Genomic DNA, 24,483 nt, shown 5'->3' with positions numbered 1-24,483 from the left:
GGAGTCTCTGGTGTCTGACGTGTTGTCTGTAGCAACAGCTAACACTCACACGGCGCTGTTCCAGGCGCGTTGTGTGTCTTAACTCTTCCTCTCACAAGCCTGGGAAGAGAGTCCTCTTACGTCCCCACCTTACAGATGAGGAAACTGAGGCGTGGAAAGGTCGGTGTGACTTGCCCGAGGTTACCTGGTGGTGAGGGCTGGAGCTGGCACTCGCAGCCACCGCTCCTGCCCAGACAGGCTGCAGGGAGGGAGGGAACCCGGCACTTCTCAAGGAGGCGCCCGGGCCTGATGCGCGTGTGATTCTTCAGTCGTCCCAGTGGCCCACATCTGCAGCACCTCACCCCCGGGTACCCGGGTCCTCAGCCCTGCTGCACGTTGGACGTATCTGAGGTGGGGCTTTTCGAAGTCCAGAGGCCACGATTCAATGAATTACTCCAATCACCGAGGAGGGAGCCTGGGCCCCTGGCAAATGGTGATTCACTCACATGCGCCGTCGGTCGAGGACCTGCGCTGGGGTGCCACTCACTGAGGCCCGCGCTCTGTAACTTCACCCTCAGGTAATTTGGGGGGAGCAAGGGTTTCCTACTGCAGCCCTGGGCCCCCTCATGTGGCAGAGCCTGCGAGGCGTCTGTTTCCTGGGGCCTGGCACGGAGCAGGTGCTCGACAGCTGTTGGCTGAGTAAGGAGAACGGGCCTGCAGGAGGACTGATGAGGTCACCAGCCTGTGGTTAGAGCAGTTGAATCGGCCATTGTTTGGAAAAACAGATGAGGCTAAACCCCAAATTAGCTCAGCCCATATTTAGTTAGTGATTGCATGTAAACCCCAGGCCCACCTCTGTCACAAATAGAAAGAGAAAATCACATCGTTCCTCGTCTGTAAAATATGGGCAGTAACTCCCACCGTGAAGGATTCAAACAGGGCACAGAGCCAGCCTGTGAAAAGTGCTGGGTAAATGGCGGCCATTATTGCTCCCCCAAAAGGTGACGTGCAGAGGCAGGTACCGCTAGAGCAACTGCATCATCTACGATGTATGGCGCCCTGGCTGCAGGGCAGGCACGGCTGGGGCAGGGCCCCTGGTCAGGCAGATGTCTTCACAGCCATGAAATCACTGGGGACAGACACACTGGAAAACAGAGTTAAAGGGCCTGAGGATTTCTGAATTTGTGTTTGTAATATCCTAAAAGTAAAATTTCATTTGTCCTGCTAGTTACCACTTCTATACTAACGAGTGGTGTTCTTTTATTTTTCCTGCCATTGAGAAAAATGTAAAAGCTAAAATGTACTTTCCTGTGAGCATGCTGCTGGATAAGAAGGGACCGAGTGATTTCACTGCGTACACTCTGGACCGTAAGATGCGGTGTGTGCAGTTAGATTAAGACCAGGAAATGGGTTCCGAATTGAGAGGATGAAAGGAGGTCCTGAGACTTTAAAGTAAATAATTGGTTTTGTAAGAAAAAATGGCATTTAACAAGTCAATTCCGTGGTAGGAAATATTTTCCGGGCAGAGTTTTACTTGTAAAATAGTCCGAAGGCATCGCTGAGTTTCCTACAGTCGGCGAGCTCTTGGTGTGGCTTTCATATAAAAAGGCGAATAAAGCAAATTATCTGTCCCTTTTCAAACTCCATCTCTATGATGGAGACCAGTTTTGGTTTCTATTCTGCTTCCAGAAAGGGAGAGATTTAAAACCTAAATCAGGGCCCCTTCTCTGCTACGGGGACCGAATATGCCTCTCTATAACTAGTAGTTTTTATATTTTATAACCAATATTTTCCTGATTAGCAATAGTTTAATATTAGTTGAATATGTTTAAATATCTCCTATAGTAACCTGATAAGGAATGTATGCATATATAAGCTACCTACACACATAATTTTAAAAGATCAAAGTAATGCTCACCTATAGTACAAACAAGAAGTAACGTGTTATAAAATAATGAGTATTTTGATAAGTTGATGCCTAGGCACACACTAGAAGACATCAGCACAGAATATTGAGTACCCAGGGCCTGTCCCCTCAGGTAGAATCAGCATGAGTGAGACGGCCGCAAGGATAGTGACTCGGGGTGCGCTGTGCTGGGGACTCAGACACCAGGAACAGGGCTGCTGTTGGGCGACATCACTTTCCAAAATGGTGAACAACTCTTGGTAAAGTTCCAAAAAAGCTCCCAAAGTACAGTCAACCCTCAAACCCCCATTTGCAAGGTAACAGCATTCCCGGAAAATTCAAGAACATTAAAATTCAAAAGATACTGGGTGTCTAAACATAAAATGCAGTTAGGGTCTCAACCTCTACTGTCCCATTCAGGATCCACAAGCCACTAGCCACATGTGGCTACTGAGCATTTGAAATGTGGCTACTCTGGATGTTGTAGACTGGACTTAGAATGAAAAAAAAAGAATGTAATGTATGTCATTAGTAATGTTTGTATTGATTATTGTTGAAATAACATTTTGGCTATACTGGGTTAAATAAAATATATTGCCAGCCTTAATTTTAGTTGTTTCTTTTTCCTTTTCTAAGGTAGCTACTAGAATATTGAAACTGCGATGTGCTGCATTACTGGAGGGCAGCGTCCTTGCGTTGGCTGAGTTTGGGAGAATCCTCACTCTGTGGGATGGTCTGGCTCACAGCGCAATATCCCACATCCTAGCCCTCCTCACCTGACTCCCAATCACTGTAACAACCAAAACCATGCTCACGTATCTCCAGAACCTCCGCCTTCCCCACAGCTCCCTTCCCCAGGGCGGGCCCACCTCACAGCCTTCTCGCACGGCTCTCGGCCTCACCCTGCGTGCTTCCTCAGCCCTGAACTCCTCGGACACCCCTCACACCCAACTTTGCCCCAGATCCTCTTTGACAGTGTTTCAAATCTCCCTCTGATCGCACAGACTCAAGCCACTTGGTATGCTCACCAAGAAAATGCATGAGCTGGGTCATAAAACAAATCTCAGTATGTTTAAAAGGATGCAAATCTTACAAAATATGTTCTCAGGTTACAACTGAATTATATTAGATCACAATAAAATGTTTATTAAAACTTCAAATATTGGAAACTAAACACATTGCTAAATAATCCATGATCATGGGTCTGGCCCCGTGGCCAAGTGGTTAAGTTTGCGCACTTCGCTGCAAGGCGGCCCAGTGTTTCATTGGTTCGAATCCTGGGCATGGACATGGCACTGCTCATCAAACCAAGCTGAGGCGGCGTCCCACATGCCACAACTAGAAGGACCCACAACGAAGAATATACAACTATGAACCAGGGGGGGGCTTTGGGGAGAAAAAGGAAAAAAATAAAATCTTTAAAAAAAAAATCCATGCTCGAAGATTCATAAGGGAATTTAGAAAATATTTTGAACTGAATGAAAAGGAAAACACAACACATCAAAAATAGTAAGATGCAGGTAAAGCACTCTTTAGAGGAAAATTTATAATTTTATATGCATATACTAGAAAAGACATAAGTTGAAAACCAATGATCTAAGAAACTAGAAAAAGAAAAGCAATAAACAATAGAATTTAAAAAGCCAAAAGTTAGTTCCTTGAAAAGATTTGTAAAATTAATAAACTGGCAGTGCTAGTGAAGAAAAAAGAGAGAAAATACAAATAATCAATAGCAGGAATGAAGAAATATCTGTACGTCCCTTAGATATTAAAAGGATAATAAGGAAATATTTAAACAACTTTACTACAACAAATTCAACAATTTAGACGAACTGGAAAAATTCCTTGAAAGACACAAATTCCCATAACTGACTCAAACAGAAATGGAAAACTGGAATGGTCCTACACTTATTAAATATATTCATTATAAAAAACTTTTCCACAGAGAAAAATCCAAATTATCAAACATTTAACAAAGAAATAATACCAACATTACACAAACTTTCAGAGAAGAGAACACTGCAATTCACTTTATGAGGCAGCAAAACCCTGACGCCGCAGCCTGACAAAGACATTCCGACAAAGAAATCTGCAGACTGATTTTCCTCACGAACACAAATCTTCAAAATGCAACAAGCTTCAATGGAATATTGCCAAATATAATCCCACAATATGTAAATATATACATCTTGAGCAAATAGGGTTTATCGGAGTTCAACATTTGAAAATCACTGTGATTTACCACGTTAACACAATCAAAGAAAAATCCTACGATCACTGAAAAAAACTTGGCAAAATTCAACAGCTATTAATGATTAAAAAAACTCTCAGCAAACTAGGAATACGGAGGGAGCTTCCTTAAGTGGAAAAAGGCATCTACGGAAAACCTATGGGTAGCATCACATTTAATGGTGAAAGACCAAATTCTCTCCCCCTAAAACTGGGAATAAGGTGAGCAAGTCTTGTGCTGGAGGTCCCAGCCCATGTGTTCAATCAAGAAAAAAAGTAAAATCGTCTCTATTTGCAGACACAATTAACTCCACAGAAGATTCTAGCGAATAAAAACTGCTACTAGAATTAATAAAAACATTTATCAAGGTTGCAGTATACAAGGTCAATATACAAAAAAATTATATTTCTGTATGCCAGCAAAAAACACTTGGAAAATGAAGTTTAAAAAACAGCATTTCCAGTAGTATCAAAATACATAGAATACTTAGGAATACATTTAATGAAAGATATGAAAAACTAGAGTGAAAACTATAAAACACTGATGAGAAAAATTAAAAATGATCGAAATAAATGGAGCGACACAGCATGTTTGCAACTTGGCATAATCAACATTGTTAAGGTGTTTATTCTTCCAAAATCGATCCATAGATTCATCATAACCCGGAACCCCCAGCAGGCTTTCCGTAGGAAACAACAGTGCTTCTAAATTGTATTTGGAAATGCGGAAGACCTGGAGTAGCCAGTTATTTTGAAAAAGGAGAAGTGCTGATGCCGGCTTGTATTAGTCAGCTCAGGCCGCCATAACAAAACACCACAGACTGGCTGGCTTAAACATCAGACATTTTTCTTCTCTGAGTTCTGGAAGCTGGAAGTGCGAGAACCCAGATGAAGGTGTTGGGAGCTTTGTTTTCTCAGACCTCTCTCTCCTCCCTGTGCCCCCACACGTCTTTTCTCTGTGCACTGGAATCCCTGGCGTCTCCTCTGTTCCTCATAAGGACGCAGCCCTATTGAATTAGGGCCCCACCCGTATGACCTCGTTTAACCTTAATTACCTCTTTCAGGCTCTACTTCCAAATAGTCAAATTGGGGGTTAAGGCTTCCAACATGTGAGTTTGAGGGAGACACAATTCAGTCTATGACACGGATCTCACCCCTAAAGAGTCTGATTTAGCTGTTCTGGGGATCCTGCTCATAGGAAGCTCAGATGCTTCCAGAGTCTAACGAGCAGCCACCATTGAGAACCACTGAGCGAGGACAGAGGTCTCAACCTGTGGGTGCACTGAAGTTGCGCAGGTTCTCCTGGCTGACGTGACGCCAACCGGACCGCCTGAAGGATACTCTGTGAAGAGGGGCCCGATAGGAAGGAGTTCTATTCCAGACACTTCCCATACCCTGCATGGTCCTGGGATCAGCCATGTAATGTACTCAGCCCAAGGTCAGGTCCAGAGTGATGCCTGCTAAATAGAAGCCATGAGGCAGGCATTAACTTCACATCTACCCACTCCAACATTCAGGCTCTTTCCGCTAGACCCTAGTGACTTTCAGGCTGTGAGGAAACACCGCAGTAGAAGAGAAGAGCAGTAACATTCTCATATGATTTAGCCTGGAGCCCCTAGGTTTGGATGTTTGTGGGTTTTACTCATTTTAAAGTTCCTGTGTTTGTATGCTAACATCTTTTAGATGTACCAACCCAGAGCCATCAGTGCTGACCTAGCCGCCTCTTGCTTCCTCCATTCCACCAACACCTCACCAGCCAGAGGATCTGACAGCGAGAACCGTGGAGCGTCCTACAGCCAATCTAACAAATATGGAACACTTAAAAACACACTCAATTTCTCCTCCAGTTGCTTCCTCAGGATTAAAGAGACTATTTTTAGGATCCGTGTGATGACAACTGCCAAGACGCACAAGGCGTTTCCAGCATTTGCATCTACTTATCTGAGTAAAGATAAAGGGCTCACCTTCCCCACCCCCGCCGCCCCTCCCCGTGCTGTCCCCTTTATCTTCCACATCAGTGAGGGCAGAGGTCTGCAGGTCCCCCATGCCTTTCCTCCAGTCCTATCCCAGCTGGATGTGCCACCAGAGCCTGGCTCTGCCTCCTCGAACTAACAAATTTTGGGGCTGCCCCACCACTGTCCGCAGTGTAGACCCCGTCCTGACTTCCTAGGGAGGGAGAAAGGAGCTGAGAAGGCAAAGGGCAAGCCAGAGAGAAAAAAGAAAACCAGGCGGTCACGGAGCACCAGGGCCAGCTCCCCAAGCCTTCCCCGCTTCCTCCCTCCCCAGCTCGGGTCTCTGCGGCTGCTCCCTCCAGAGATGCGAAGGCCATATTAGGCGCTTTTTGGGCTCCTCTTTCACAGGGCTTGGTCCCCAGGCTGGCAGGGCCTAAAAGGCTTTGGTTGGGAGCAGCAGAAACTTGGAGACAAGTAGTAGATTCCATTCCGCAGAGTCATGTTCCTTTCCTCTCCTCCCTCCCCCCAGGCCCTTCCCGCAAGCGCAGACTCCCACCAGCGGCCCTGTCAACAGAGAGCGGCTCCAGCATCTTAGGCTCCGTCAGGGCGGCCGCCCTAAGCTGCTTAATGACCTGCCTCTGGGTGGTCAGGCTGACCTGACTCGCAGAAGCTTCTGGAGATGGAAAAAGTCTCGGTTTTTAAAGTGTGGGATGGGGGGGAAGTGCTAGGATATGAGAGTTTGACGTCAGAACTTAAATCGAAAATCCTTTGACCACTTGAGAAAAAAAATTGCAGAAACACAGAGGAAAGTATTCTCTTTTGCTTTTGAAGTGAGAACACAAACTTATTTCATTCATTTATTCACCGTTTCTATGATAACTTATCATTTTCTAAGAGGGAGGCCCCGTTAGGTGCTATAGGGAATAAGAACGTGACCCAGGTGTCAGCAGGATTTCTTGGATGTCTGGGTCAGGCAAGGTTAAGTTGACTCCATTTCTTCTTTGCCCTGCCCTGTAAAAGTCCAAATTTCCCCTAAGTATCCTAGCGATTTCCAGGGGCTTATGTTCTCTAGGTCAGCTCTTTCTCCCTGTCTCCGTTGCTCTGTTGCACACCTCACGGAGTCACAGAACTCTTCCACAAAAGTTGACTAACACAGGATTTGTGCCTAGGATAGATTTCATGAAGAAGTGAGACGGGTGAGAAGGAGGAATTTATATTACAGAAACACAAACAACTTCCAATAGGGTGTTAGACACCCTATTTTTTAAATACCCTCCAGGGCATCCAGGTCTCATAAAATAATGTAAAACTGGACCAATATGATGCAACGGCTTTGGGACACTGGATAGAAACCATTAGAGGACCACCCTCCCTGAGGAAAGTGAAACATGAGCTGAGCGCCACACCTGCCATGGCTTTCTGCTTGGGGACACTTCCCATGTCACAGCATAGGAAAGGAGCCCCCCAGAGCAGCTTGGTGCTCATGGGCGAGAAGTGACAGAGATCTGAGTTCAGGGCTGCTGAGGTGACTGGAATTTGCAGGGCGGGTTACAGAGGAGGAGAAAGCCTGCGCAGGGAACGGGCACCAGAAGCCGCCACAGGGGTTCCCTTGGGCCTCAGCCTAATACTGAGCTGGGCGTGACTAGGACAAGACCCCACAGGCCGGGCAGAGAACAGCCACTGAGGGGCCGTGAGATGAATGGAGACTTTGGAAATCGCACAGCGTGGGAAGCACTGGAGTCTGACCATACCTAACATCCCAGTCATTTAGCTGAGACCCTAGAGCAGACGGGGCACATTAGGACGGCTGCTCCACCCCTGGGCAGGGGCCCCTCTAAACCTTCCCTCACAAAGCCTGCTAACAAGACTTGGAAGGTGAAGACTTATCGGCAAATTAACTGCCTCTCAGAATAAAACTACTCACTACTTAAGGGAAGACAACCAAAGACAGACGCTCAACAACGGAGCATCCACAGTATCCAGCATAGAATCCAAGGGAGTGAGTGTTCAATGGGGACAGAGTTTCAGTTTGGGCAGATGAAAGAGTCCTGGGGATGGTTGGTGGCAATATTTGTACAACAATATGAAGGTACTTAATGCCACTGAGCTGTACCCTTAATAATAGTTAAAATGGTAAATTTTATGTTATGTATATTTTACCACAATTTTTAAAAATGCCCTCTAAGACTACTGCTTCCAGGAATAACAAGGACAAGATGTACCCTCCTCTTTGAAACACTAAAACACCAGAAAAAAATATATGAAACAATGCCTTGCAGACAGTGGGCATCAGGCAGCACAAGACAGTAATCCTTCAGAAAGGGGAGACAAATGAGGGGAGCCCTACAATGTCCCTGCTGTTACTGCCTGCACAGAGTGTCCAGGCTACAGCACAGGGATGGGAAACCCCAATGAAGCCGGTGGTCTCCCTGAACTGAGGGAATGGAGCTGGGAGTCAAAAGAGGCCAAGGCAGCCAGGGTTCAGAAGGCAGAGTCCCCAGAGAGAAGGGAACCCTACAGAGAAAGGGTCCCAGAGACTGGCAGAGGCTCGCCCTGAGTCTTCAGCCAAGTACTGATCAACACACGCATATGAAGAAAGTAGCAGAGACTGGAGAAAGAATCACACAAAAGACCAGAAGAATAATCCCTATGCTGGTTCCAAACAGCTAGAATACTAGGTTTGTAATTTACGAGGCATCAGCTAGAGTACTGAGAAGGTATTGCTTCAGGGCCGAAGAAAAGATCAGCCCCAGATTAAAATCTACTCTACTCTCAACGAACAAAGTTTAAAACAAATGATAAAAGTATCAAACTATTTCCAAGTACCTTAATTGCGTTGCAGAACCAGGATCAGGCAGTTTTACAGGTTAGAAAAGTATCTGGCACACGACAGGATAAAAGTTACATTGTCTGGCATTCAGCAAAAAATAACCAGGCATGCAAAGAAGCAGGGAAATATGATCCATAATGATGAGGAAAATCAATCAATAGAAACAGACCAAAAAATGACACAGATAATAGAAATAGTAGACAAGGACACTAAAAGTTATTATAACCATATTCTGTATGTTCAAGAAGGTAGAGGAAATGTTAGGCAAGTTAAGTCGAGACAGGAATATTGAAAAGACCTAAAATGAACTTCGAGAGTTGAACTTTACAATGTCTGACATGAAAAATACACTTGGTGGTATTAACAACACATCAGACAGTACAGGGAAAAAAAATTAGTCAACTTAAAGACATAGCAATACTACCCAAAATGAAACAGAGAGAGAAAAAAAAGACTGAAAAAAAAAAAAATGAACAGAGCATCATTGAGCTGTAAGATAACTTCAGGAAGCCTAACATACCTGTAATTGGACACCACAGGAAAGGAGGGAGGAGGACAAGAAAAAGATCTGAATAAATAATGGCTGAGAATTTTCCAAATTTGATGAAAATCATAAATCCACAAATCCAGGAAATTCAATGAACTATAGAAGCACAAGAATCATGAAGAAAATTACATCATGCACATCATAATCAAATTGCTGAAAATCACTGATAAAGAGAAAATCTTAAAAAACAGCCAGAGAAAAAAGGCACACTATGGGGGCTGGCCCAGTGGCACAGCTGTTAAGTGCACTCGTTCCACTTTGGTGGCCCGGGGTTCGCCGGTTCGGATCCCAGGTGCAGACATGGCACCGCTTGGCAAGCCATGCTGTGGAAGGCGTTCCACATATAAAGTAGAGGAAGACGGGCATGGATGTTAGCTCAGGTCCCATCTTCCTCAGCAAAAAGAGGAGGATTGGCAGTAGTTAGCTCAGGGCTAATCTTTTTCTTCTTCAAAAAAAAGGCACACTACATACAGTGAAACAAAGACAGGAATGGCATGAGATTTCATATTGGAAACAGTCTGAACCCAAAGATGGTGGAGCAAATATGTTTAGAGCATTGAAAGTAAAAAACTGTCAGCATGGACTTCTACACTTATCAGAAATGTCTGTGGCTGGTCCCATGGCCGAGTGGTTAAGTTCGCGCGCTCCGCTGCACGGCGGCCCAGTGTTTTGTTGGTTCGAATCCTGGGCGCGGACATGGCCCTGCTCATCAAGCCACGCTGAGGCGGCATCCCAAATGCCACAACTAGAAGGACCCACAACGAAGAATATACAACTATGTACTGGGGGACTTTGGGGAGAAAAAGGAAAAAATAAAATCTTTAAAAAAGAAAAAAAAGAAATGTCTTTCACAAGAAGGCAAAATAAAGAGTTTTTCAGGCATTCAAAAGCTGAATGAATTCATCACTAGAGACCTGAGCCATAAGAAATGTTAAAGGAAGTCCTCTAGGCAGAAGAAAAAAAATAATGTCAATCTGCATCTACATAAAGGTGGAAAGAGTACTGGAAATACTACATATATTTACAAATATTAAAGAGGGTTTTTTTCTTATTTAAAAAAATCTCAAGAGATCATTGAGATGCATATCATTAGCCACTAGGAAAGTGCGAATCAAAACCATGATGAGATACCACTTCATACCCATTTCGATGGCTGTAATCAAGAAGATGGGTCATAGCTAGTGCTGGTGAGAATGTGGAGAAATTGGAACCTTCGCACACTGCTGGTGGGAATGTAAAATGTGCAGCCACTATGGAAAACAGTCTGGCAGTCTCTCAAAAAGTTAAACACTGAGTTACCATATGAATTATACACTTTAAATGGGTGACTTGTATGTGAATTATATCTCAATAAAGTTGTTACCAAAAAAGATAATTCACTTTTTAAAACTAAAATAATTGCAATATACTAGAGTTCATAATTTATAGTGTTTAAAATGTATAACAACAATAACACAAAGGCCAGGAGGGGGAAATGAAAGAATACAGTTGTGAGGTTTTTATAATATATGTAAACTGGCATAATATTACTTGAAGGAAGTTAAAGATTTAGATTATAAATCATAAATCAACCACTAACATAAAAAAAAACCCCAAAGAGATAGCTAATAAACAACAAGAAGAAGAAATAATGTAGAATTAGAAAAAATACACAATTACTCAGAAAGACGGCAAAAAAGAGGAAAACGAGAATAAAAAGATACTGCAAATAGGAAGCAAATAGCAAGATGGTAGATTTAAACCCAACCAGAGCAACAACTACATGAAATGTAAATGTCCAAACATCCCAATTAAAAGGCATAAATTCTCATGTTGGCTAAAAATGTCATACCCAACTATATGCTGCTTATAAGAAATCTAGCTGAAATATACAGACAAAAATAGGTTAAAAGTAAAGAGATGGGAAAAGATACACTGTTCTAACACTAACCAAAAGAAAGCTGGAGTAGCTATATTAGTATCAGACAAAGCAGATGTCAGAGCAAAGAATACTGCTGGAGATAAAACATGGTCATTTCATAATGATGAGTCAATTCATTAAGAGGACATGATACTAAATATTTATGTACCTAATAACATAGCTTCAAAATATACAAAGTAAAATCAGTTAGAACTCCAAGAAGGGACAAATCCACAATCTTACGCAGAGATTTCACAACTCTAGCTGGGAGAATAAATTGCAGGAAAATCAGAAAGACTACAGAAGGCTTGAATAACACTAACAACCAATGCCACTGGTTGAGTGGCATTCATAAAACACTGCCCCAAACAACAGGAGAAAACACATTGTTTTTAAGTACACGTAAAACATTTGCCAAGATAGACCATGCTGTGGGTCACAAAAAAATTCTTAATAATTTTAAAAGGATGCAAATCATGCAAAGTATGTTCTCTGACTCATGGAATGAAATTGGAAATCAGTAACAGAAAGATGTATAAAAACTCCCCAAATATTTGGAAACTAAATAACATATACCTATAAAAAACCCATTGGTCAAACTGAAAATCACAATCAAAATTAAAAAATATTCTGAACTGAATCAAAATGAAAATATAACATTATAAGCTCAGATGGGTTTTATGATGAATTCTACCAAACATTTATGAAAGAAATTAAAGAAATTAGTACCAATTCTACACAAACTCTTTCAGAAAATTGAAGAGGGAATACTTCTGATCTCATTATATGAGGCCAAAAATCACTGTGTTATCAAAACCAGAGAAAGACATTACAAAGAAAAGATAATATAGACTAATATCCTTCATGGACTTAGATACAAAAATTCCAAAACAAATTAGAAAATTGAATTTAATAATAGTATGACCAACATCACCTTACACCCATTAGAATGGCAAAAATAACCAAAACAAAAAGTGACAAATGTTGGAGAGGTTGTGGAGAAAAAGGAACCCTCATACACTGCTGGTGGGAATGCAAACTGGTGTAGCTGCTATGGAAAACAGTATGGAGATTTCTCAAAAAATTAAAAATAGAAATATCATATGACCCAGCCATCCCACTACTGGGTATCTATCCAAAGAACTTGAAATCAGCAATTCCAAAAGTCCCATGCACCCCTATGTTCATTGCAGCATTATTTACAAGAGCCAAGACTTGGAAACAACCTAAGTGCCCATCAACTGATGATTGGATAAAGCAGATATGGTATATAGATACACAATGGAATACTACTCAGCCATAAAAAAGGATAAAATCGTCCCATTCACAACAACACAGATGGACCTTGAGGGAATTATATTAAGTGAAATAAGCCAGACAGAGAAGGACAATCTCTGTATGACTCCACTCATATGAGGAATTTAAACATGGGGACAAAGAGAACTGATTAGCGGTTACCAGGGGAAAGGAGGGGTGGGGAGTGGGCACAAAGGGAGAAGTTGTGCACCTACAACATGACTGACAAACAATAATGTACAACTGAAATTTCACAAGGTTGTAAACTATCATAATCTTAATAAAAAGTAAAAAGAAAAGATAAAAAGAAAAACAAACAAAAAAAAATGATGACAAAATGAAGTTTATCCCATGAAAGAAAGAATGACAACATTTGAAAATCAATCAATGTAATTTACAGTATTAAAAGACTAAAAAAGGAAACTATATTATCATCCAAATTGATGCACAAAGCCATTCAAGTCCAACATTGATTTCTGATTAAAAAAAAAATCTCTCAGGAAACCAGGAATATAAAAGAACTTCTTCAATCTCATAAAGGGCATCTATGAAAAACCTACAGCTAATATTACACTGAGTAGTAAAATACTGCGTGCTTTCAGCCTAAGATAAGGAACAAGTCAAGGCTGTCTGCTCTCACCACTTCTATTCAACACTGTAGTTCATCGCATTGTAAGCAGTTCAATAAAACAAGAAATGAAAGGCATCCAGATTGGAAAGGAAGAATTAAAACTGTCTTTATTGGGGCCGCCCCGTGGCCAAGTGGTTAAGTTCGCACACTCTGCTTTGGTGGCCCAGGGTTTCACCAGTTCGAATCCTGGGATGCGGACATGGCACCGCTCCTCAGGCCATGTTGAGGTGACGTCCCACATGCCACAACTAGAAGGACCCACAACTAAAGAAAAAAAATACACAACTATGTACTGGGGGGTTTTGGGAGAAAAAGGAAAAATAAAATAAAATCTTAAAAAAACCCCACAAAAAACCTGTCTTTATTCACCAATGCTGTGATCATCTATGTAGAAAATTCTTCAGAATCTACAAAAAAGCTACTAGAACTAATAAGCAGGTTTAGCCAGGTTGCAGGATATAACATAAATATACAAAAGCCACTTGCATTTCAATAGCCAAGTAATAAACAATCAGAAATTGAAATTAAAATAAACATCAACAGCAGCATCAAAAAGAAAATACTTGCAAATAAACTTGACAAAATAGGTGCAAGATCTGTAGAGTGAAAACTACAACCATTCCTGAGAGAAATTAAAGGAAACTTGAATAAATGGAGAGAGATACCATGATCATGGAATGGAAGATTCAATATTGTTAAAACGTCAAGTCTCGCCACATTGATCAAAGATTTAATGCAATCCATATCAAAATTCAAGAAGGCTTTTTCGTAGAAACTGACAAGCTGATCCTAAAATATATATGAAAACCAACAGAACAGAATAGCCAAAGGCAAATTTGAAAAAATAAAGTTGGAGGGCTTACACTACATGATCTCAAGCCCTAATATAAAGAAACAGCAATCAAGACAGTGGCATAGGGGCCAGCCCGGTGGCATAGCGGTTAAGTACGCATGTTCCACTTTGGCGGCCCGGGGTTTGCCGGTTTGAATCCTGGGTGCAGACACGGCACCGCTCAGCAAGCCATGCTGTGGCAGGCATCCCACATATAAAGTAGAGGAAGATGGGCACAGATGTTAGCTCAGGGCCAGTCTTCCTCAGCAAAAAGAGGAGGACTGGCAGCAGTTAGTTCAGGCCTAATCTTCCTCAAAAAAAATAAAGAGTGGCATAAAGATAGACAAATATATCATTTGAACAGAATAGAGAATCCAGAAATATGTCCACACTTACAGTGTCAATAGATTTTCAACAAATGTGCCAAGGCAGTTCAATGTGGAAAGGATAATTTTTTCAAAAACTCATGTTGAAATAATCAGTTAGCTGTACACAAAAGAAAAATGAACTTCAATCTTCATGAAAACGCCACACACAAAAATTAACTAGAGATGGACCATAGACCTAATTGTAAGAGCTAAAACTATAAAACTTCTAGGAGAAAATCTTATTGGCCTTGGGTAGTTTGGCAGATTAAAGGAAAAAATGCACAAAGTATAAAAGAAAAATAATAAATTGAACATTATCAAAATTAAAAACTTTTCCTTTTCCTATTTTGTTAAAAATAGTTAAGAAAATGAAACACTAAGCCACATACAGACTTGAAAAATATATTTACAAAACATATATCCAAAAAATGTCTTATGTCTAGAATACAGAAAGTACTTCTACAACTCAATCATAGGAAGAAATAACCCAATTTTAAAAATGAGTCAAATATTTAAACAGGCATTTCCATAAAGAAGATAAATGGATTGCAAATAAGCACAGGAAAAAATGCTCAACATCACTAGTTCTTAAAGAAATGCAAGCTAAAACCCCAAAGACATACCACTACATATACTAAAATGGCTACAATTTTAAAATTGTACTATATGCTTCCACACTGCACTTATTGCTTCGTGCCATTTGCCACATTTCTTTCCGCTTCTTATTTGGAACTCAGTTGTCTTTTTTTTTCTTTTTTTTTGCTGAGGAGGATTCACCCTGAGCTAATATCTGTGTCAATCTTCCTCTAATTTCTTAGTATGTGGGCTGCCAGCACAGCATGACAACTAACAGAGCACTGTAGGTCCGTGCTCAGGAACTGAACTTGGGCCACCAAAGCAGAGCACGCTGAACTTAACCACTAGGCCACGAGGGCTGGCCCACTCAGCTGTCTTATACAGTGTTGGTATTTCCTGGAGCCTCTGGAGTATGTACGCCAGCAAAACAGGGTTGTAAACCAAGTAAGAGAAAAGCATGCATTTGAGGCAGGTGTGGGTCCAATCCAGGATGGCAATAAAGGTAACTCTAGGATGGACACGGGGCAGGAGGCTGGGAGGGTAGGCTAAAGGCACAGAAGAGAAGAAGAGAGAAGCAAAAGAAGAGGGAAAGAGAGCCAACGAAAAATTTTAGGAAAATCCAAGGGCAAAACAGCCTTGCCTAATTAGAACAGAAGTCAGTGGGCTCCAAGAACAGAGTGGGCTCCTACCACACATAAGATGAGAATGGAACAGAAGATATTGGGGATTCAGTGAAGGCATATGTTTCTTGTCCCAACAACAATGTGAGTGGCACAGGGGTTGTAGCATTGTAACCACGGAGAAAGCCATGTAACCATGGGACACCACTTGTGTGGCCTCATGAGGTAACAGGAAGGGGACCCCACTGCAGCTACGGCATGGGTGCATGCGGCAGGTGAAATAGGATTTCCAAGGATTCTGTGGGCTGCATGGCTGGAGGAGGTTTTGTCACATGTGGGAACCTGAGATTTTCTGGCTGAAGGGGAGAAGTGGCCAACAGATGAATGGCTCCAGCAGAGCTGGCCTAGCACGTATGAATGCTGACTCAGACATTTTCCAGCTACGTGGAGACCTTGGGAAAGTTATTTAGCCTTTTAGGTTTGTTTCCTCATCTGTAAAATATGAGTACAAGTAATCTCTACTTTGTAGGTTATTGGGGAAATTAAACACTGGGGTGTTCGTAATCACTCAGCAATAGCTGGAATGCTTTACTACGCTTGACAAATAGTCATTCGTAAAAGCACGTTGTGAGACTGAGGGGCAGAGGCCATGTCTGGGGGTTGTGAGGAGGGTCCGACCGGGGTTGGGGGCACCAGATTTGAAGGCCACCATAGCCAGTTCGTGGGGTGTGGCTCTTGTCCGGTAGCTGGGGTGGGTTTTTTAAGTGTTTATTGATCAGCTACTATATGCAAGGCACCCTCATTTAATGTGTGTTGTGATTGTGGAAACTGAGGCTCCAAGAGGTTAAATAACTTACCGAGGCCACACTACGGAAGGGATGCAGGGAGTAGGGGCGTGGTGGGATGAAGGGAAGCCCGGGGGTCCTAGCCTGCAGTGGGAGCAGCGGGAGGGGGCTGGCTGCTCCAGCCCCGATGCTGTTGTGGGCTACAGTAAGGCCAGGTGTGAGGAGGTGAAGTGAGAAGGAGCCTGTGACCTGGGGTCAGGGGGTAGTGAGTGAAGGAGCTCGGGCCCAGGATATGGGGGCCCACTGAAGTCCTCCCAGCCCTGCACGGCAGATCCACTGAAGCCAGGTCTGTGGGGCCTGATTGGGTCCAGTATTTCAAATGACTAGAGGAGAACAGCAGTGGGGCAGGGGTGTCGAGGGTAGAGCAAAGGGTGAGCTAGGAGGCTGACAGAACACAGTTAAATTGCATCCTAAATGCCCCCTCCCTGGTCCCGGGGCCAGTCCCCTGTGAGTCTAAGCCCACATGCAGAACTAATATTTAACGAGGGCTCACCAGCAAGGTGTACTGCCTGCCAGATGCATAGGTGCCTCCACATGACATCGGCTGTCTCAGCCTCCCGCCCGGCCCATGGGGGCCCTATCCATGCCCTGGGAACCTCCCACCTCTGTACACCCACCAAATCAAGGGGTAACATTGGCCTCCTCGCTCTCCTTAAGCACCCAGCAGGCTGTCCTTGGCTGGCTTTGTTCTTGCTTTCACTCTGCCTGGGCTGCACGCCCTTCTCCCTTCCTCCACCCCCGCCCCCCCTCGCCCCCACTGCCCCGTCTCCTTCAGGGCTGTACTCCCCGGCTTCTCTAAAATTGTGACCCCCCCTCCCCTCCCATACACACGGCCTCACCCCTTTCCCGGCGCCATTTTTCTCCAGATTACCGGTGAGTACCAAGTATTTTACTGTCACAGCTGACGCCAGTCTCCCCTGCTGGAACGTTGAGGACTGAGGATGGGCCTTTTATCTCTTCTGTTCCCTGTTGTATCTCCAGCACCTGGAACAGCGCTTGCACATGCTAGATGTTCAATAAAGATTTGATGAATGACTGAATGAGCAAATGAATAGCCGATGTGCTGGAGTTCATGAGCCCATCAAAATGATGAGGACCATATGGCTTACTCCCAGAGAGGCTCCCTGGGAGAAGTGAAGGTGGAAGCGGGGATGAGGCCCTTGTTCCCCAGGAGAGGTCCCCAGTGGGGACAAGGAGGATGGGAGGGGGGAGATGTCGGCTCAGTAGCCTCATAAAGGCCCAGGAAACAGGGTTGGATGGCCATGGCCCTAAGGGAAGGGTTGTAGCAAGAGCTACACCTCGGCTTTCAAAGGTCTGGCCAATGTAGAGGTGGTGGTAGTTTTGCAACTGGAAGCAAAGGCAGCGTGGCCTCCAGTGAGGCCCCCAGAAAAGCTGGAGTCCTGCTGGCACTGGGGCAGCAGCCAGCGTCTGGAGGCACAGTGTTGGTCTGTTCAATCGCTTTCTTTTTTGGAGGCTGTTGGCTCACCCCACTGGAATGGGGTGGCACTTCAGGACACGAAGCTCGGAGCTGGTGGCAGATTTCTTGGAACCGGTGGCAGGGAGATCTAAATTAAGACCTTTCTATCACACCAAATAAATAGAAGCTGAAAGAGAAGGCTGAAGGAATTAGGCAAAATGCCTTTATACATAAACTTTTGAAAAACGGAGGGGAAAAAAGTTAGAAAACAGAATGGTTTTTATTCGCTCGAGTCCCAAGGTATTTGCTGAAAACAATGACACCTCTGTTTGACACAAAAGCACATGTTAGAAAGAGCAAGTCTCTCTCTTTGAAGTGCCCTGCCACAGAAGCCCGGGTAATAAATGCCAGCGGCTCTGATGTGGAGGTTCTGTGGCAAGGCTGAGGGCTGGCCCGATTTCAAGCCCCACACTCCCTCCAGGGAGGTAAGAGGAGTCGTCCCTGGCTCGGAGCTGTCCTCATGGGTGTTTCTTGCTTGGCACCCCGTGAAGCACACCTGCTTTGGATTTACCTGCACGCTCCTGAGGCAGGGCCTCGCCAGAGGTAAAGAGGGTGCCTGCCCTGGCTTTTGGCAGAGGAACACCTGCAGCAAGGGCCCGCTGTGACGGAGGAACAAAGCTGCCGCTGGGAGGGGCTCTGAAGGCATTACTAAGAGACTGACTCAACGACAGACTTCGGGCCTCTGTCTCTGATCCAGCATGTCCTGGGCACAGTGGTGAGCAGTGTCTTCTTTCCAGGATGGCAGTGAAAGGGGAGCAGACCCAGGACGGGGCCCAGGAAGGGGGCAGAAGGCACCTACGGCAGCGACAGTGAGGACCTTCACCAAACAGAGCAGACTAAATCATCTCGGAAGGGTTTATGTGTTACAGGACCCTAATCACCATGTCCAATAGGAAATGAGAAAGACACTAAGGGCCACTTCAGTGCCATCAGACCAGCTGTTTCTCCTTCAGACCAAACTCCTGCCGTCACAGGAGGAGGGAGGCCTGATATGTAGCATTTGTCAGTTTTTGTGGTGTAAACACTCCCACCATAGCCAATTTCAAGCTACCTATGTGACACCATTGAGCAGAGTTGGTGAGAGATGCACAGAATCCCATTATCTAGTATTTCCACCATACAGATACTGCATACACCAGTAACCCCCAAAAGCATAGATAATAATGAACTGTAGTAATCAGAAAGCAACTGCCTTTGTTTTTTATATAATTTATTTAATACTGTAAATTTATAAAACTCAATTTTCAATAGTAGTTGTGTTTAACAGCCAGCTCGCAAAATTCCTGAAAGTTTAACAATGAGCTCTTGTGACTGGGGCCAGGGAGCCAACTCCAGTGCCCCAGACTTCCCCTGGTCCAAGAACGGCAAGACTGGTCCTTGCAAAGTGGCTGGTCCCCCTTGCCAGTACCAGGCAACTCCGAGATAACACGCACGACCTTTCTAGCAAGGTGTGGTCTGTGGCCTTTTTCTCTTGACTCGGCAGCAATAACAAGTTTGGCATGAGGCTCACGTTCTTCACTACCCTACAGAGCAGCTTCCAGAAGACCCGCCGGCTGGCAGGGGTCAGCGCTGGGAGGCTGCAGGAGCTGCCAACCCAAGGAAGGCGCACCTGTTCTGCGGTGACAGGGACAGGTGGGCTCCGGGCCTCAGGGTGGGAATTCAGTCTGACAGCTGTGAGGGCTGTGTGCACAGGTGGGTGACAAGCCTCTCCAAGAGCTCCACCAGGGACAGTGGCAATCCCCGTGCCTGCCAGGCCCAGGTTCATCATTTTTTTTCTTTATTGGAGGGAGCTCTGTTGTTGTTCAGTTTTGTGCAACTAAAGTGCAGACATTTAAAAAGTGTAGCTCCATGAATTTTCCAAATGATACCTTCCTGTAAGCATTGCTCAGCTGAAGACTACAGAACATCTCCAGAGCCCTGACGGGCAACCTTGTGCTCCTTCCTGTCAGCAGCCGCAGCATCTCGGAGGTAACTACGATTCTCACCTCTCCCACCATGCTTTCTTCTTCTGGGAATTCACATCAATGGACCTCTATTTTGCCTGGCTGGGTCTGCTCAGCATTATGTTTGCGAGATTCTTCTGTTTCATGTAGTGGTAGTTCCTTCATTTCATTATTGGGAAGCATCCCACTGGATGGATATACCACGATCTGTCCATCCTTCTGTTGATGGACATTTGAGTCCTTTCCCGTCTGAGGCTATTATGAATGAAGCGAGCATGAAAATACTTGTACTACTGCATGTATTTCAAGTGTATGCGTGAGTGCAATTGTGTCACAGGTCCTACAGTATTAGCTTTAGTAAATTGTTATCGTGGTTCTACCAATTTACACTCGCTAGCAATGTATGAAAGTTCAGTTGCTCCACATCCTCACTAACACTTGGTATGGTCAGTCTTTTTTTATTTTAGCCATCCTGGTGGGTATCCAGAAATATCTCATTGCGGTTTTAATTTATATTTTCCCTGATGATGGATACTGAACAAATTTGGCTATCAATGCCTATTAATCATCTGGATATTTGTGAACTGCCTATTCAAATCTCTTGCTCATTTCTAAATATTTTTTTATTGATATGTTAATAGTTCTTTATAAATTCTGGAGTCATTTGTTGGATTTCTTCCACTTCATGGCTTGACATTTCACTGCCAATCCTCTTCTTTTTGCTGAGGAAGACTGGCCCTGGGCTAACATCCACGCCCATCTTCCTCTCCTTTATACATGGGTCGCCTACCACAGCATGGCTTGCCAAGCAGTGCCATGTCCGCACCCAGGATCCGAACCGGCAAACCCCGGGCCGCCAAAGCAGAATGTGCGCACTTTACCGCTGCACCACTGGGCCGGCCCCAAGGATTTTACTATTAATTTATATACCTTCCATGCCACTTTTTCAAAACCCTTCTCTCCACCTGAAATTACACTATTTGTTTTTTGTCTACTTAACTGGAAAACAAGTTTCATGGGGTCCTTGTCTCTCTTTTACTGCTCTATCGAAGCATCTAGGAGGCAGTAGGCACTCAACACATATTTGTTTCCACTAGTTTCCAGGCCTTGTCCATCCTCCTCAGCAGAGCACTGAAGGTACACAGCTACACGAAAGTAGAGTCTCCCCTTAGCAGATCATGTCAGAGTGAAGAGGAGAAAATAAAAAGGGATTAGACTCTACTGATGATCAATTCTTTTTACAACTATTCTTTTATTAACGTTTGACTAAAGTTTATTAATCAAGTTTGACTAAAGTTTAAAACACCCAAATATATTTTCCATTTCTTTCATGAAGAGTCACACTGGAGATGTTTCTGATCCTCATTCTGACAGCCTGTCCTCCCAGCCCCTTCACTGTTTCTAATCAGCCTCATCAACAAGTACACATTGATGAACGGAGTTCCACCTTTGCTATTGTCTCTTCCACCTGTTTCCTTTAACCCATTTCTCCAGAGAGGCTCATCCCATGGAAAAACTCTAAAATAGTTTCATTGCTTCAGTTTTGTGGTGTGTTCATCACTTTGCCCACCTGCCTCAACTATACAGTCTTTGAAATCACCTTAAAACGTAGCAAAATTGTGCACTCCTGGGGCACCATTCCAATTTTATATTGGATTAGCCATTATTTATAGCATAGTTGAGTCAGAGGGAAAATAAACTCTTGGGAATAGTCACTGCTTTAAGTTATACATGATTTTGAATTAAATGCTATCAGAGTAAAAACAAATACTGGTACTACTGGCTTTCTTCAATCATCTCTTACTGCTCAGTATACCCAGAGGGTCCTCTAAAAGGGAGACCCTGCTGATCGGCCTGAGGAGGCCATGAATCCACAAATCCATAAAAGAAAAAATCCATACTGAGAAATGCAATTTGATTAACTTCAACATTCTTATAAGTATTCACAGGAAAAAGCTCTTACTTTAGCCTAAAAGAGTAAACTCTGTCATCTCTGCATAAACTTCCCATTCACAAATTCAAACAGCGAATCTTGTGAACTTGAGCTTGAACCTTTATCCAGGCACAAAGCAATGTTCTGATCCAGGCTCTCAAATGTCCTAAGACCAGTGGTTAGACTCCTCGGGCATAAGAGGGCTCTTCTTTGTAAATGAAGTCACTTTTTAAAATGTTAACATAACGTTTGTGTCTTGAATTTTCAAGTAAAATGCATTTTTACAATTATTTGAGAAAGACTGTACAAGCACGACAGTAAACTGCTATTATTTTAGAATGCTCTTTATTTTGACACTTACAGGACATGTGTAAGGCATGTTCACAAGTATTGGAAGTTATGTACAAAACACGTTCTCTCACTCTCCAGCTGCTCTCTTCTTTCATACCTGCTGCTTTAAAAGTTGGTCCCTCCTACATATCTTAGTATCTACAGTTCTCAGTTATTATGAACATGCAGACAATGCTTTAGGGACCTGCATGGAGAATCTGCTTCAAAATAGCGAGTGAGCTTCTATGGACTAAGTCACTATCACATCAAAACTCACAAGGAACCAAGGCACAGGAAGGCGACCACATCGGCTCATGAACTTGGGATTGTGAGCTTCCAGGGGAACAAAGAACACACTGAAAAACATTTTTGATCCTTCCTGTTTGAGAGAAATGGAATGTGTCCAGAATTCATGTTTCTACATTGACCACTGTCTAAAGTCACTAAAGATATCTAATTTTTCACAGTTTCTAACGCAGTTACAGTTTTGTTCTCAAGCCACAGTACAAGAGTGCATGCATTACTTTACACAAACGTCAACCCCGGAGCAACTGTAACAGGGACACTTCAGGACTGTCTAATTACACAATCTCTTTTGGTGGTGGGAGAAGGAAGGGGCATGGTGGTGACTGTTTCCCCACAGTGACTGTTGTGTGAGACAGATACCCAAACGCTTGTCATCTAAGTAATGAAGAAGGACAAATGCCACTAATGAGAATAGTAAGGTACTCATAGAGTAAGTTCCAAATGTGGGGTTGGGATGATGAATATGCAGCCTTGGTTTTAGGGACAAAAAAGGCTTGGCTGATACTAATAAAATGTTTTGTACTCGATTTTCAAAAATCAGATTATATCTTTACAAGATGAAAAATAAGCACTTTACAAATCTACTAGGGGGAAATAAAATCATGAAATGAAAAATAAAAATTATGCAGTGTTTCAAGAAGAGATTTGAATCTTTTGGTCTAAATCAGCCAATACTTTAACATTACATATTAAAATGTGGTTTGCCTAAGCCCATTTTTTAAATGCAGAATCTTTGAGGAAAAATGTAGGCATATTTTTAGGAACACTGACTCATAAAAATTTTAATCTGGGGCACTTTAATAGATCAAGAATACTTATAATTCAAGTACTGCTTTGAGGCGCTCAGATACTTTCCAAAAGAAGCCTTCCATCTCAGACAGCGCCTCTGTAGCAGCCCCAAAAACGTAAGAATTGTGGTTACACTTAATTTTATTAGCCACCCTTTGGCTATTATCAAAATGTTGAATCAGAGTGGGCAAATTACTATCAACTATATTAAAGCTCTCCATTTATTAGCACTGTGACCCACAGTGCAAAGAATCTTCAGATGTGTGCCTTTTAGCATACTGTTATTCTTCCAAGTCAACAAACCAGCAAATCACTCTCCAGTGAACTGAGACTACCTAGAATAGTAGGCTGGCCTCTTCCGGAAAGTGCCGGCTACTCTTCTGACAGGAGATCACGGTCAAGGCAGGCAGGGCAAGTGCTCTGCCCTTTGAGCCACTGCTTAAAACACTGAAAAGGAGGAAAGAAACTCTGTTAATGCCTTCAGGAGCATGTGGAGCCTCAGCTCTCCTATGCTGCTCCTCACAGACACGGCTAACTTCACCTTGAAGTCTCGGGGGCCTGGAGCCTCCCACACTCAGGGACACTGAAGCCTGCTCAGACTCGGAGTGCGGAACAAGCCCCGGGAACAAACAATCCCTCCTCAGACTCTGACCCAGGAATACTCGGGGCCTCTGACCTGACCTCAGGGGATGGCCTTGCCCTCCCCTCCGCTTCCCCCCACACTCCAGTCCCTTTCTTGGTGCTTCACCTGCCTTGACTTCTAGAGGCTAGCATTTTCTTGGCTCTTGGACTCACTCACCCAGTTCTTAACCCATCCCCTCTCTGTGTGGTCTTGGTCCCTGCACATCCCGGCAGCCCGCACACTGCAGCCCTTAATGGAGCCTGTCTACACATCATGGTCCCAGGTTGCTCCAGACTGGCCTGCTGCTGCTATGGAGTTGGGTGTGTGTGTAGAGTCTGAGGGCCCAGGCATGACACCGCTCTACCTGAGGGAGGCAGGCCATGCAAGAGACTGCGAGCTGCCAATTCCTGGTGAGCACACTATGTCGATCGCTTTTCTCAGGGATCAATGAACTGACACAGCAGAGACCTGATCTGTTCTGACCCAGTGGCAGGGGTGCAGGAAGAATGCTCATAGCACCCAAAACAGTCGCCCACAAATCCTGGAAAGGTACAAGCTGGTCTGCCGGGGTC

At 43.8% G+C, this 24,483-nt stretch overlaps 1 protein-coding gene across 7 annotated transcripts in view; it reads right to left on the bottom strand.

Moving 5' to 3' along the window:
• Positions 1 to 22,192: 22,192 nt before the first annotated feature.
• LOC124231314 (E3 ubiquitin-protein ligase TTC3-like) overlaps positions 22,193 to 24,483 on the bottom strand; it is a 122,420-nt gene continuing 120,129 nt past the window's right edge. For all 7 annotated transcript variants that reach the window (XM_046648035.1, XM_046648039.1, XM_046648033.1 and 4 more), the window contains one exon: positions 22,193 to 23,736. In XM_046648035.1, the coding sequence (XP_046503991.1) occupies positions 23,662 to 23,736 (75 nt within the window). In that variant the 3' untranslated portion in view covers positions 22,193 to 23,661. The remainder of the gene's footprint in view (positions 23,737 to 24,483) is intronic.

This window comes from Equus quagga, chromosome 21 (genome assembly GCF_021613505.1).
Source record: "Equus quagga isolate Etosha38 chromosome 21, UCLA_HA_Equagga_1.0, whole genome shotgun sequence".
In the NCBI taxonomy this organism is placed as follows: Eukaryota; Metazoa; Chordata; class Mammalia; order Perissodactyla; family Equidae; genus Equus; species Equus quagga.
Note: the sequence above shows the minus strand (reverse complement) of the source record. Positions and strands in the feature narration are given on the sequence as shown.